Raw genomic sequence first — 14,017 nt, forward strand, 5'->3', positions numbered from 1 at the left:
GCTACACTTATTTTATCCACTTATCTGCAGGTAGTCAGCTCCCCCACTTGGATCCAGCACCCCCTTTTTGCACCCCCATGTTATGGGGATATCTGTGACATCTCAGGATGCTTGGCATTAGAACCAATTCATTTACCTGGATATGCAGGTAAAAGTAGCGAATCGGAATAATCATTAAAACTGAAAAGTTTAAAATATTATTATTTCCTGCACATTTACCTTAATGCAGTGTATCTGGGAATCGTAATGAATTTCATATAGATATCTGTCACGTCTTAAAGTTTGCAGCTTTTACCTGGTTCTGAGTTCACTAAGCGGAATTATTGCAGAAATTCATGTTTGCGGCTCCCTTGCCGCAATCTGCGCCTAGAGACGCAGTTTTACTCCTTTTTCCTATTGATTTGGCAAGTTTTATTTATATTTATTACATTTAAATCTGTTTATTTCGTGAACCTCACTTCTGTGATCTAAGAGACCATCGCCTCTACATTGAGTTGGGGTTTAATTGGTTTGTAAAGATCCATTTGGGAACCAGGTTACGTTTATCTGATTGAATATCTGTGTCATTTATTTTATAGGTAACGCCTGATAACGCCAATGTAAATATGAATGTGGAAATACAGTTATGAGGTTGATTACTCGTGTGCAGTGTATTAATAAGTATTTCATAGTTTGCAACAAAAATTGTGTTTTATTCATTGAGATGTAGTATTGGAGAAATATGTTTCAGTATGAATCTGTTTTATATTAATGACAGTGGTACTGGTATTGTGTCCTTGTGTAGTATTTGGTGAAGTTGATGTTCAGTCTGTTTGCGAGTGTGTTTAGTGTTTGTTTGTTTGTTTGTTTGTTTGTTTGTTTGTTTGCTGTAACACACATAGATGGGGCAATTATATACACATCCTTATGTGTATGTGTGTGTTTATATACAGCCTGTAGGAATCTGCATTTGTAAACCTTTCTTTGACACTTTGGAAATGTTTGTACTGGCAGGGAGAGTTGCTGGAGAATGTGCCTAGGTGTTATAAGTGGAGGATAGCTTCTAACTGTCCACTTTGGTCAGTGTACTAAAGGTTATCTAGGAAGAAATGCAGAGGAAGAGTTAATTGTCCTTGTCTTACGGGTTGCATCTGTTCTATCAGAGAGTCAGAGAGCCCTTTAAAGATGCAACAACTTAAAGATGGACTTCAGTTCTGGAGCCTTGCATCGGACTTCTAAAGCCCCCCTTACCCCCCTCCTCCCTAACATTTTGACAGAGACTATCTAAATGTAACTTTTTTTTTTTTTACTGCACATTAAAGTTTACACCCCTCAGCAAGACCCTGCTGCTTCCCAGACACAGCGTCCACAATCATTGTACTTACGTTGCTTGTGGACATCCCAAAAAAAAAAAAAAAAAAAACCCACGGGACCCAGAGTGAATCCCACTGCCAGTGGCTTTGGCCACAGAGGCTCCTGCTTCACCAGGCTTCATTCCAGTCACTACTATCCACGGATCTGCTGCATATCCCATTGCACTCATCACACAAAGTTGTGCATAGATCTGGGTGAGGAGGATGCTGAGGGGGGTGGGGGGGAGAATTGACTCATCATTCCACCCAGGAGTTGGGAGTCATTTGCAAGATGTAGTTCTTGTGTGATCTGCTGTCCGGTGCAACCCTTAACACAACAACAAAACCAGGGAAATAATAATAGGAGGGACAGAGAGAGGAGGAACAGGAGACCCAGGAGAGGGGTCTGTGGGATATTTGGGGCATTATTTGGCGCCCTGCTTTTTAAATGGAATCTACCAATACCCACCCTGTGCTGTGTTTGGTTGTCAGAGTCTGCGTGCTGCTGCTGCTGCTGCTGCTGCTGATACACTGTGGAGTCCATGAGAACTGGCGTCTGATCCACTCTTATCAATGAAGCAGGAGATCATGGCGGATGGCCCCAGGTGTAAGAGGCGAAAACAAGCCAATCCAAGGAGGAAACACGGTAAGGAGTGGGCAGGGATCCTTCCCCTGGTGCCCGGAGAGGGTGCCCGGTCGCCGCTGCTGCAGGGTGGCTATTGTGGAGAGTTAGGGGGGATCCCATAGTGAGGGGCAGAGGGTCTCCCAGCGTCTCCAGCTCTTATCCCCTCTCCTAGTGTGAGTGCGGGTGAGAGCCTGGGGGTGAGGCAGGGTGTGGGGTCCCTGGGTGACCCCAGAGCTGAGCATACTGTGCAGGAGAATAGGCTGCTGCTGCTGCTGCTGCTGAAACTTTCTTCCCCAAAGTCTGTCTGACATAACGGTTCCTGCAGGCAGCCAGGCGATGGCACAGAGAGAGCTAGATCCCTTTCTTCTGCGAGCTGTGCACAGGCAGCCAGCTCCCACCACTACCCCGGGCTGGCCAGCATGCATGAGCCAAGCCAGTGCTGGCGACCTGGCCACCCCCAGTATGTGCCTAGGCAGCACCAGCCACCCCAGCCCAGCCAGCTTTGTCACTTTCTCATTTGTTTGTTTGTCACAATCACCCAGAGCCTTCATGTGCAAGGGGGGAGGAGGGGGTGCTGCAGCACAGAGTAAGGGGGTTCTGCTTCACAGAACAGCCAAGTATTCCGGGGTTCCCCTCCTCACCACCCCCACCCCCCCTCACCCCCCCACACACAATAAAAGTCTTAGCACATTTGTATATTTTAAATGCTGGTTTCTCATCCTATGTCATTGCTGAAACTTTCATATTGCATTTAGGAGACAGCATCCATGTGCTGGGGATGATCTGGGTGTGTTGTGACTGCCCGAGCTGCCTTCTCCCCTCCCTGGGTGTAATGGTCGGGGGGCTTCTTTGCTTGTAGACCACTTTTCTGCCTGTGTCCTGATCACTAGCTGCCAGCACTTCTGCCCACTTCAAGGAACTTTTTGTTGTTGTATTATATTGAGTGACACGAGAGGTATAATGAATGCTTGGTGGGATCTTAACTTCTTTCAATTATTTTTGCACCCCCCATGGTATTAACCCTTTCTCCCCCATGCTGTCTTCGCAGTAAATGTTCCAGACTAAATTGTGTTTTGTGTTATATTTTTTTTCATGTTTTTTTTTTTATTATTTTATTTAATTTTTGTATTCTGTTGAAATACTGAACGTGGGGAGAGGTGCTGAACCATATGGGAATAAGAAAGATGCTGAGTTTCCACAAGGACTTTGATCTCTTTGTTTATCTTAGTCATTAAAAAATATAGTGTTGATTACACACCCTGGTCAGTTCCAGACCATCCAAAAGCCCTATCTGTCTCTAAGTATTTTCCTCTCCTTGCAGTGTTAAGGTGGTCCCCCATAGCCAAGACCTCCCATTTCTCTCAGACTGACTTAACTCAGGCTACAATTACATGTAATGTTCCTCTCCACCGTCTTCTCTTCCCTGACTCCTTCTTATTAAATGTTGGTTATTGATTTTGTTCCCAATCAATGTCTCTGTGTGGGGGCATCGCTCCCCGGCCAAGTAGCTGGAGTTATGTTGCAGATAACTGGAGAACAAAATCTTTGTGTCAAGTATTTTATTTATGTTAAAGAGCATTAAGCAGGGTCGGCAGATTAACCCCCCCCCCCCTACCCTTCTGTAGATAGCACTGAAGTTCATTTGTGTTACCTCTGTTGTATTGGTTCATAATGCTGCCTAGGTATGGTGTGTCATATACATCACATGTTTTGTGGTTTATCTTGTGTGATCATTCTTCATGTTTCCTCTCACCCACCCAGAGAAAAGAACCCAACTCATTTTCTGTAAATACAATAATGTAGTACAAGGTGTAGCGGGTTATATAAAGCTTACAGTCACGTCCCCTATCACAGATGACTTATGACTACATATGGGCTCATTTTTGACACCGCTTTTTTGTATATTTGGTTTCTCAGTGAGATCTAGGACTAAAGGTTGCAGTAGATCAGTGACTCCAGGTACCTGTATTAGTCAGTGCAAGGGGTGAAACTGGAAGAAAGTTGCTTAACGTGAATTGATTTGATAACAACAATTAAGGACCCTAAAGCTGATCTTTATTACGAAGCAGTTAAGCTGTTCTATTATATTGTCTTTTGTTTGCATACTTAAGATATACATGAAACCATGTCCTTTGGGACCTGCTAGAGTTTATCTAAAACTGAGTCGATTTGTTGTACAACCCCATACACATACAGATAGATGTCTGTGTGTATATATATATATATATATATATATATATATATATATATATATATATATATATCCATGTCTATTTATATATTTATATCTAGATATAGATATATCTATCTACACATAGATAGATAGATAGATAGATAGATAGATAGATAGATAGATAGATAGATAGATAGATAGATAGATAGACAGACAGATAGACAGACAGACACAGACGTACAGTATGTATAACCTAGCCCAACTGAGATCAATGGGAAGTGTGAGGACATCAATAAACGGGGGGGGAGGTATAGGGCAAACACGGACACCCCATAGATGTGCTGTGGGGTGTATAATATGGAAAGGCAGCTAGTGCTCTAGATTAGATTCAAATGCTTTGTGCAGTAACTGAAATAATTGTGTGGAGCGGAGGGGACAGCAGTCGCATCTGGACTTTGGAAAACTAACCCTGATTATTATTATTATTATTTTTATTTTATTGCTAGTGTCCTCTAATTGATCAGGGGTGGCTAGGGAAGTGTCCTGGGGACACCTCATACCCCAACTATTTACTAATATACATGCCAGGAACACGCAGGCTGAGTGCAGAACAGAGGATATGACCGTGCAGTCCTCACACTTTGTCAGATGACCCCAAAGTCTCCTGACTGTAACATTGTAACTTTCCTGAGCTTGGAATAAGATTGCAACGCTGTGCAGTGTGATCAGCACATTTGTCAGGCAGCGCTCGCTGGCTAAAGGAAACTTTTGCCTGTCTCCTGTCACAGCACACCCCACTGTCTTGTGTATAGTTCTCTATTTACTCCACTCACTTTTTTATTTTTTTATTTTCTTATTTTTTGATCTGATCACATCCCTAAAGACTCGTATACACTTCCCGATGTACTTACACAGTGGCCAGCATTTACAGCGCCTTCTCCTGACTCCAATAATTCTTCCGACTAGATAACTCGGATAGCATTGGATTCATATGTGGGTGCTCTGCTTAAAACTTTAATCCCAGGCTGTACCGTTATTTTCTCGTATCCTATTTTTTTTTTCTATTCCATTTATTTATTTTCTCTTTATGTATTTATTTATTTATTTATTTTGTGTTTTCAAACTTAACAGTTTAAATAAATAAATAAAGTGTGTGCGAATTAAATTGTAACCGAAATTCAAAACAGAGAGACAGTAAAGCTGTTATTATAGGTGGTTGGGGGAGGCAGATATTCGATACTGTTTTGTATCGATCTTTTTCGCTGATGCTTTGATCTCTGCCAAGAAATGGGATGTTTTGTCTTCGATATTTGCCACGAATTTTTGGAGATTTATTTTCTCCATCCTTAACGACTGAAAACAGATTTGCATCACAGTTTAGTCTGATCCCAAACAGAATTGAATTGAAACCTTTTTATTTCTATCCATCCCAGGTGGAAAGTCATGTTGTAAAAGTATACAGTTATTAAGAGCTATTGGGTGGCACTATTCGTAAGTTTTAAATTCTAGAATAAAACATATGATACTGTAAATCAGAAAGAATAGATTGCAAGTAAATAATTGTTGCAGAGACAAATTGCTGAAAACTGTTACTTTATTGTTGCAGATTGTACTTGTCTGCTACATCTCCATAGCTGCAATAAATGTTTTGATTTTAGAAACTGAATGGATTGGTCATATAATATATAGCTGGTTGTAATATGTGGGTTCAAGCATATTGTGTACGAAGCAGTGCTTGCAGGTCATTAAGGAATAATACCATTATTACACAGGGGGCAGTTAGCAGGGAATTGTGCAATGACCCTTAAGGTGGGAAGCTTAGGAACAGTCCTGTATTCAGCATACGTGCTGGGGTATACACCCCTTATAACTGTTTTCTTTGACGTTTGCTATTGAAAAGGCTTTAAGGTGCATTTTCCATGTTAAAAAAAGGCTTTGTCCCCCTTTCTGTGGCTCCCTGGCTTCCCAAGGTAGTCGGTATTTTGTGCTTGTCAAACAGAAAGGGATTGCAGGTTCAGTGTGACTACAGACAATTGATTGTCTTTCCCTAATGTCATTCATTTACATGTTTATAAGGAGAATGGTGCAGGGTACCCACTGTACCATTCAGGACGGCATTCCCACAAGGGTGCAATTGTCTGAGGAGCCCAGCAGACACCTTTCCTGATTCATCTTTACTTATCTTTTTTTTATAAATTGAAGAAAGGTTTTTTTTGTGTGTGGTTTATTTTATTTTTATTTTTTTGTAGAAGGGAAGCAGGGGAAGACAGTTAAGAAATATCCAGGCTAATTAAGGAATTGTTTAATTTATTTGTTTCTGCATAGATCTGCTGGACATTTTTTACATGACTTGCAACAGGGATTAAATAAAGTGTATGATTTTATTTTTTATTTTGTGAGCACTAGTTACATAAAAAGGCCAATTATTAACTTTAAAACAGTAAAAGTGCAGGAACAGGATTCACTTGATGTTCCTGGAAGGGGGGTAAATGCATAAATAACAGTGCAGTTGTTGGAAGTTTAGAATGACATGAGACAGAGAACCTTGAGGATAGGAAACCTTTATTCTTTCAAAGGACATGTGTATGTGTCTGTGTGTGTAAGCATGCATGTGTGCGTGCGTGTATGTATGCTGTGTATTTATATTTATATTCATGATATATATATATATTAAAAATATAAAAATGCATATATATATATATATATATATATATATACATACACACTCATACTGTGTGTAAATAGCATATATATGTATATATATTTATGTGTGTGAGTGTGTGTATGCTGTATATATATATATATATATATATATATATATATATATATGTTTTTTAACATATAAATAAATATATATATATATACACACACACATATACCATGTGTAAATAGCATGTATATATATATATACACATATATATATATAATGCACACAGATGTAGTCATGTATTCACATGTACAGTGCTGTCCATTGATGGAACACATTACACTGACACTATTCCATAACTCACAGATGGATTTAGAACTGATATACACATGATGTCGACACTCCAGGGACTGGTCAGGACAGTGATGGGAAGTTTCAGCAGTACTGGGCACTGGTGCTGTGTTTTTGGATTGTGCACACACACACATACATACACACTGGCACATAATCACACATGTACCGTTAGCTGAACCCCTGACATGGCGGTCCTGTGGATGCCTTAGGTATGATTTCACTTTCGTTCACATCAATGCTGACCTGAATGCCTTTCATATCTGATCCGCTGTGTCTCTCCCAGTAAACATCCCCTGAGGGATGAACAAAGAAAGGAACTCTTCTTCTTCTTAATCACAATTCAGCCCTTTCACCGCCGGCAGGGTACATTTGCATTCTGCAACAGAAAGCCAAGATGAAAAGAAAAAAAAAAAAGAGTGAGATTGGGGGGGGGGGGGGGGGGGGGGAGCATAGGGTGTAGTCAGAGTAAAATAACTTAGGTGTTTGTGGTTGTTTGTTGGGCTTTCCCTAGTTACCAGCCTTATATAGCCCCTGCTGTAAGCAGCCCTAGCCCCACTGGCAGCCAGATAGTGTTACACCAGGGCACTTACTATTCGTGGCCTTTGCTTTAGCACTTGAGTTAAAAAGTGTTGCAGACAGATCAAATTCTTCTCTGAGCCCCCCCAGAACAAATCAGGTGTACACATTCTGCAGCCAGAAACACATCCATCTGTCTCGTAATAATAGTACTACCGGTTGTTGTTATTATTATTATTATTACTATGATTAGTATTAAAAATAATAATTCTGCTCTCTGCCATGTGTAGCCTATTTCGCATCTACGCTTAGTGATAAATCTCATTTAAAAAAAAAATAATAATCTGTCCTGCTGAAGACTTTTATAGTTCTAATTGTGGCTGGAGAATAAGGTGCTTACTGGCGAAGGGTGTGAGCTTTTTATGCAGATAATGAGCAGGAAACATCACTTATTCACTCATCTCTGCGCTTATTTCAAATTAATTTTTGTCAGACAAAAATAAAATAAAACCCACTACCCCCCCCCCCCCCCTCCCCCCCCACCACTGTTCTCCACCAGTTCCAAAAATGACATAGAAGCAGCTGGAAATATTTTTACTTTTAATGAGAGTTTTATTTTTAAAGGCACCCTGAATACAGAAGAAGTTCTAAGACAGACTTGTCACAATGCCTAGCAGTTTTATTACCGATATATAAGTTGGGGGGGCTGGGGGGGGGGGGGGGGCTAAGAGGCAAGACGGTAACAGTGACCTATTACAGAGTCCTTATAATCCTGGCAGTTTCATAAGAATAAATAGATTCATTAACAAGCGTCAGATAAGATTTGGCAGTGACTGGATACAATTGCCTTCACATGTATCTGCATCAGGACAATTGCTGAATATTGATATCTGGATTGTGGCAGTTCTGCTCCTATAACAACTTATGGTGAAATATAAAAAACAAAAATCACCATGAACCGAGATGTTACAAGTTTTAAAGAAACATGTGACACAGATTTGTGAATTTGTTCCCAGACGGTTCAGGAACATTGGTACAAAAAGGGATTATCCCTACACCTTAAGCCCCCCTCTCTGCTATCCCCATGACCCAAACGATGGAGGATTTAGGCAGATTTACTTCAGTAAACACCTTTGGACACTTGGGGAGGGGTGCAGGATTCTGTTTGCAAAGGGAGCCTTTTGTTAAATGAGGTTTACTAGGCAGCTGTGATATTAACCTACAGAGCAACGCTGAAAAACTGCTTAACTCCTTCTGAATTAAGTACTTTCACTCAGAAGATAAGATCTGTGTTTTATTGAGTTTTCTTTCAAGATTTCTAGACATGATTGTTTCCAAAGAATTAACATGCCAAAAAAATCCTAACACCATCTTTGTACCCCATAGAGGCCTAAAAAGCAGGGGGATCAGTGGGTATGTGGTCTTCCCAGCAGGGTGAGGCAAAGAGACCCCCCCCCCCCTCTCCTCTGTGAGCTAACAAACTTCACTCACCGCTGTCTGTCATCAGATATGTCAAATAACTTATTTATATTTCCCTTTGCAGCATAGAGATGTAGCACATTTCTGATGCAGCACGCAGTAGTATATAGAGTGTACAGTACCTTACCATCACAAACCTTGAATTCTTCTATAGGCATATATGTAGCCCTAGCTAAATGCATGTGCATTTCATATGCAGACTAGTTGTGCCAAGTGTTTCTTATCTGCAGTCAAATTCTGTGTTACATGTGTGTCTGAATATACACACTCGCACACACACAAATATATACAGAAAGATAAATAGACAGACACAGATATATGCATCAATACATACATACACACACACACACACACACACACACACACACACACACACACACACATATATATACATTATCTGTCTCTAGTTGTGTCGATTCTAACGTTCAAGTACTGTAATATGTGTACAGGTGTTGATTTTGAGTTTAGAGACAATTTCCTTATTTAGTTAGGAACTGCAAGTGTCACTGTGGGAGCAGCCAGTAACGTGTGAAAGTGCAGAGTATGAGACATGACAGGATTAAAGGTGTCTGTTATGGTGTTACACCTTGTACATAGACAGTTCCCTTTGTCACAGCCTCCTGGTGATTTGACAGTGCAGATCAACTTCCCTTGTAGGTGATACAGCAGTTTTCAAGTATAAATGCAAAACCTCTCCTAAAATTCTCTTATGCCTCTCTGACAGTCATCATGAACTAGCAAAGTATAGCCTACTGTCTTCTGTATGTGTGACACAACTCATTCGGAGTTCTGATGGATTGTTAGCTCTTGTGAGCAGTTCTTATGAGAGTGTTTTGTTTCCGCTACTGGTTAGGCATAGCCGCAGAAGATGATGGCACTTTGAGTATACAAGGTAGATATAATGACAGGTTAATCTAATCTTTGACTTGATAATCCTTTTTTATAAATTGAAGACGTATGAGATCAATCCTCAATTGGCGAAGAATGACACAAATTGGGGTCAAAGAACAAAAATCATTTTCAAATAATTTGTAATATACAGTAACTGTTGCAGGCGACACAATGATGTTAAGATATGATGTCGTCCCCCTTTTTCGATGGTATTTATTTTATTTACAAATGCTAGTGAAACATGGATGAGCGAGATATTAACCCCTACATAGCGTCCCATTGCTATGGCTGTTTTCACAGTGCCAGGTTATGTGCCCTAATACAAGGTAGATCAGATGTACTAGTGGGTCCTGAGTGCCTACATCGTAAGCCCCATGGTGGCAGAAGTACTGTGCAAGCTGGCAGTGGCTGTCTGGTTGGCAGAAATACCATCTGTCAAATCATCCAATAATGAAGTGTTATGTTATTCGTATGAACAATCAGGCGTAATGTATTCCTTCTAAAATAAAAAATAAGCACAAATTAGACTAAATTTATTTGAGAATATTGCTAATCAGTGTATTGATGGTAAAGAAACAGCAGCATTACCTTATATCTTATACTGATCCCAAGTAATTGCTTGGCCCTAATGGATAATATGACCCCCTCTCAAGTCATTTCATTTCAAATTATTGCTTCTAAGTGCATATGGTAGATTGATTGTAACAGAAGGGTGGGACGTGGCCCTTGAATATGGCCTTATGTTCCCTATCATTGTTAATTAGTTTCCTGGTTGCAGTAATCGGCTGCAGAACCTCTTGGCTGAGCCACTAAGCAAAGCACCTTGGTAGCTGATATCCATTTCCCAGCATGCACTGCAGCAGATGGCCTATGTGACATATTAATCCTCTTCTTTGGAGGTCTAGACCAGTTGAACTACTGCAGGGGTGGGCTGAAGGGGCAAGGAGGCAATTGCTGAATGCCCTCAGATTACACGATGCCTGCAAAGGATTTTAGGTTCTAAAGAAAAAGGAAGTTCTCAGGTTTCATCACAAGACGAAAGGTGCACGAGTAGAGGAAGACTGTAATGGTGTAAGAAGGAAGGGAAGGATAAGTAGAGGGAACGTGAACTCGTTATGTGAAGTTATGTTCTGCCAAGTATATTCATAGAATTTGTAGGTAAAATGTGTTGCAATGTACTACATACAGCTATATATATATATATATATATATATATATACTGTATCAAAGATTACTGTGGTGGTACTAGGCATTCTGCATGAATTATGAGTTTGTTAAACTTTAGTCTGTCCTTTAGTCATTCCATATATCTTTGCCCACCCTGCTTGCTTAGATAAATGTGGGTACTCCAATAAATGCATTCACAGTGAATGTGAGCATTAAAAACACTATCTTCTAGGTCTTTAAAACACCTTCAGTTTGCAGGTTGCTTCTCACACACCACAGAGCATGCCCTGAGATCAGAAGTATCAGAGTAATACAACTAGAAACATATAGAATGTAGTTTTGTTTTCTTGCAAGCATACATACTGTACCTTCCACCAACAAGCTTGTCATTTCTGTATGGTAGAGAGAAAACAAACATTAGCTAGAGATTAGTGCGTAACAAATGGGTTGTACAATACGTTGCATTTGCAAAAGGTCAAGGTATCACAGAAAAATGGTCCACTCTGAAAATAACTTGATGCTGAAATATAGATATATTTTTACATTGTAACGTGTTAAAACTACTGTCCCTGTTGCATCCAGTGAGGTTCTCAAACAGTTCATTATATTTGTTCTATTTTTCTTGTGAACAAAGAGGAAATTGGTGTTTAAGGCAAGCAGACAAAAGTGGGAGGCAGAAGTTTGACACTTGCACAGTGAATAAGTGAGAGGTGGCTGAATCTCGTGAGCCTATACCACAATTGATACGTGTAAGTGAATTCTTTGATAGGAAAACTATGCTTCCAGTGTGTCTGTGCTGTCAAACTGTGCTGTCGTACAAACTCTTCCATTGGGATGAGGGTGTGAAACTAGCACTGTTGCTTTGCCTGAACAGCCACTGAAAGCATCTTGGTTGCTACCCAATTCACCAACACATCCGTGTGCCTTATACGCACATATATAGATCAATATTTTTAAAGCCACGAAAAGAAAATGGCATTCATTCTTGTTTTACAACTACATTGATTCTTATGTGAGAACTTTGATTTATTTATGTTATATATTCAGTATTATGTAAATATCGTAGAAGGTGTGTTTTGAACCATACAGCTGGTTTTAGTCTGGGACATAGTGAACAGGTAACTTGATCCAAAGTAGCTGTTCACTCAGTTCTCCACCTATGTCTCTGTGCCAGTCGGTGCTCTTACCCACTGAGCAATGACTTCTACATTTTTCAATTTGTTGCATAATCTTTTTTGAGCTCTGCAATATGTCGATGTATAAAAAAAATATTATCAATGATACAATATCTGAATAAACTTTTTTTTTGTTGTGTATATATATATATATATATATATATATAATTTTTTTTTGTTTGGTTTTGTTATGGTACATTCGGCTTTTTGCAATCATTTCAGTATAAGGTTAATGCCTCTCCTGACAACTAGTATGGTGATATTTCTATTATAGCTGAGGTTCTTTTTGCCCGACATTGTAAAAATGCTAATGCAAATTTAAAAAAAGTGTAAAAACAAAAAATAATAGTCCCTTGTAATTAAAGTAATTAGACTGCTACTTTTAATGCCTGATCTGCCTCTGTTTTTCTTTGCAATGCCAGCTTCGCATCTGCAATTAGGAATAATTCTGACAGTTTCAATTTCTGAGGGATAGGAGACAGTGAACAAGATGTAGAGCAGTGATATTACACGCGAAAACCCCTGTCTCTTTAACCTTGTTGGTTTTTGTCTCGCAGAGGTTACCTTTTCCCGATGGTGCAAAATCGACTTGACATAACTGTTCATCAGTTTCTGGGTTTTCCCTCGAGGTATTTGCAGCCGATCAGTCCAGTCAAGCTTCAAGTTGAAATTGGCAGCCCAGAAACTGACAGGATAGGGACTAGGAGAGAGAGAGAGAGAGACAGCTGAAATTCAAGCAGTAAACTGACAGCATTGGACTGAGAGAGGGACTAGGTAACTCTCAGAGTGCAGACAGCTTACCAACTGAAAGGTTTCATGTCTCACGGATGCTGATTGGCCTTTAATACGTTGTCGGTTTCAGTTACACGTTCAATAACTGACACCGCCTGTCTAGACTAGACCAGGAAAAAAAATGATTTGGTGAACTCCTGGCTAGTTGTTCCTTTTATCCCAAACCACACACTGGATTAAGATAAAGTTTGGCCAAATCTCAGGAACATCCTGTGACAAACTGTCACCAATGAAATTATTTTAGACAGAGAACCTTTCTATGACAGTTCTTTAAGGACTGCTCTTACTTTCTGTAAAGTTGTGGCAAGCCTTTAAGAGGTATTCTTCATCTTCAGGGTGGAGGAGGAGGGGGGGGGGTACTTTCTCCACCAGAAAAGAAAACAGAAAGCTTGGTAAAGTTAATTAACCCAAAATAAAATAAACACTTCCTTGAATAGTTGCACCGTTTACTTTATTATTTGTTCAACGATATCCTGAAACTCGCAGTCGTGGAACAAAAAAAAAAATACTTCTACATGTTTTTGTTCTCTTTTAAAGACAGCGAAGCATATATCACTTTCTTGCCTTAAATATAGAAAAGGAAGCTGCAATAAATATTAAAATGTTTACCAATGTAACAAGAGTTTATAAATATTCATTCAAATACCTTATTGTCTACTTCCAAATTTGAGGTACCCCCCCCCCCCCCCCCCAAGTATTAGTCTCATTAATAAGTCTCCGTTACTTCTCCAGAAAACGCCGCAGACGTAAGCCTCGCTTTCAAATAGTTTTTAGTTCTGTGTGTGACAGGCATTGGCTGATCTGTTGATACCCATTCGACAGGCCCTGTTGAGTTTAAATGGTGTGACGGCACATTTTTGTTAAGCT

The 14,017-nt window shown here is 39.9% G+C and overlaps 1 protein-coding gene across 2 annotated transcripts in view; it reads left to right on the forward strand.

Moving 5' to 3' along the window:
• The window catches only part of ZEB2 (zinc finger E-box binding homeobox 2), a 112,829-nt gene that overhangs the window by 384 nt on the left and 98,428 nt on the right, over window positions 1-14,017 (forward strand). For both annotated transcript variants that reach the window (XM_083153848.1, XM_083153849.1), the window contains exon 2: window positions 1,824-1,977. In XM_083153848.1, the coding sequence (XP_083009974.1) occupies window positions 1,905-1,977 (73 nt within the window). In that variant the 5' untranslated portion in view covers window positions 1,824-1,904. The remainder of the gene's footprint in view (window positions 1-1,823; window positions 1,978-14,017) is intronic.

Source organism: Crinia signifera, chromosome 7 (assembly GCF_055691185.1).
Source record: "Crinia signifera chromosome 7, ASM5569118v1, whole genome shotgun sequence".
Taxonomy (NCBI): domain Eukaryota; kingdom Metazoa; phylum Chordata; class Amphibia; order Anura; family Myobatrachidae; genus Crinia; species Crinia signifera.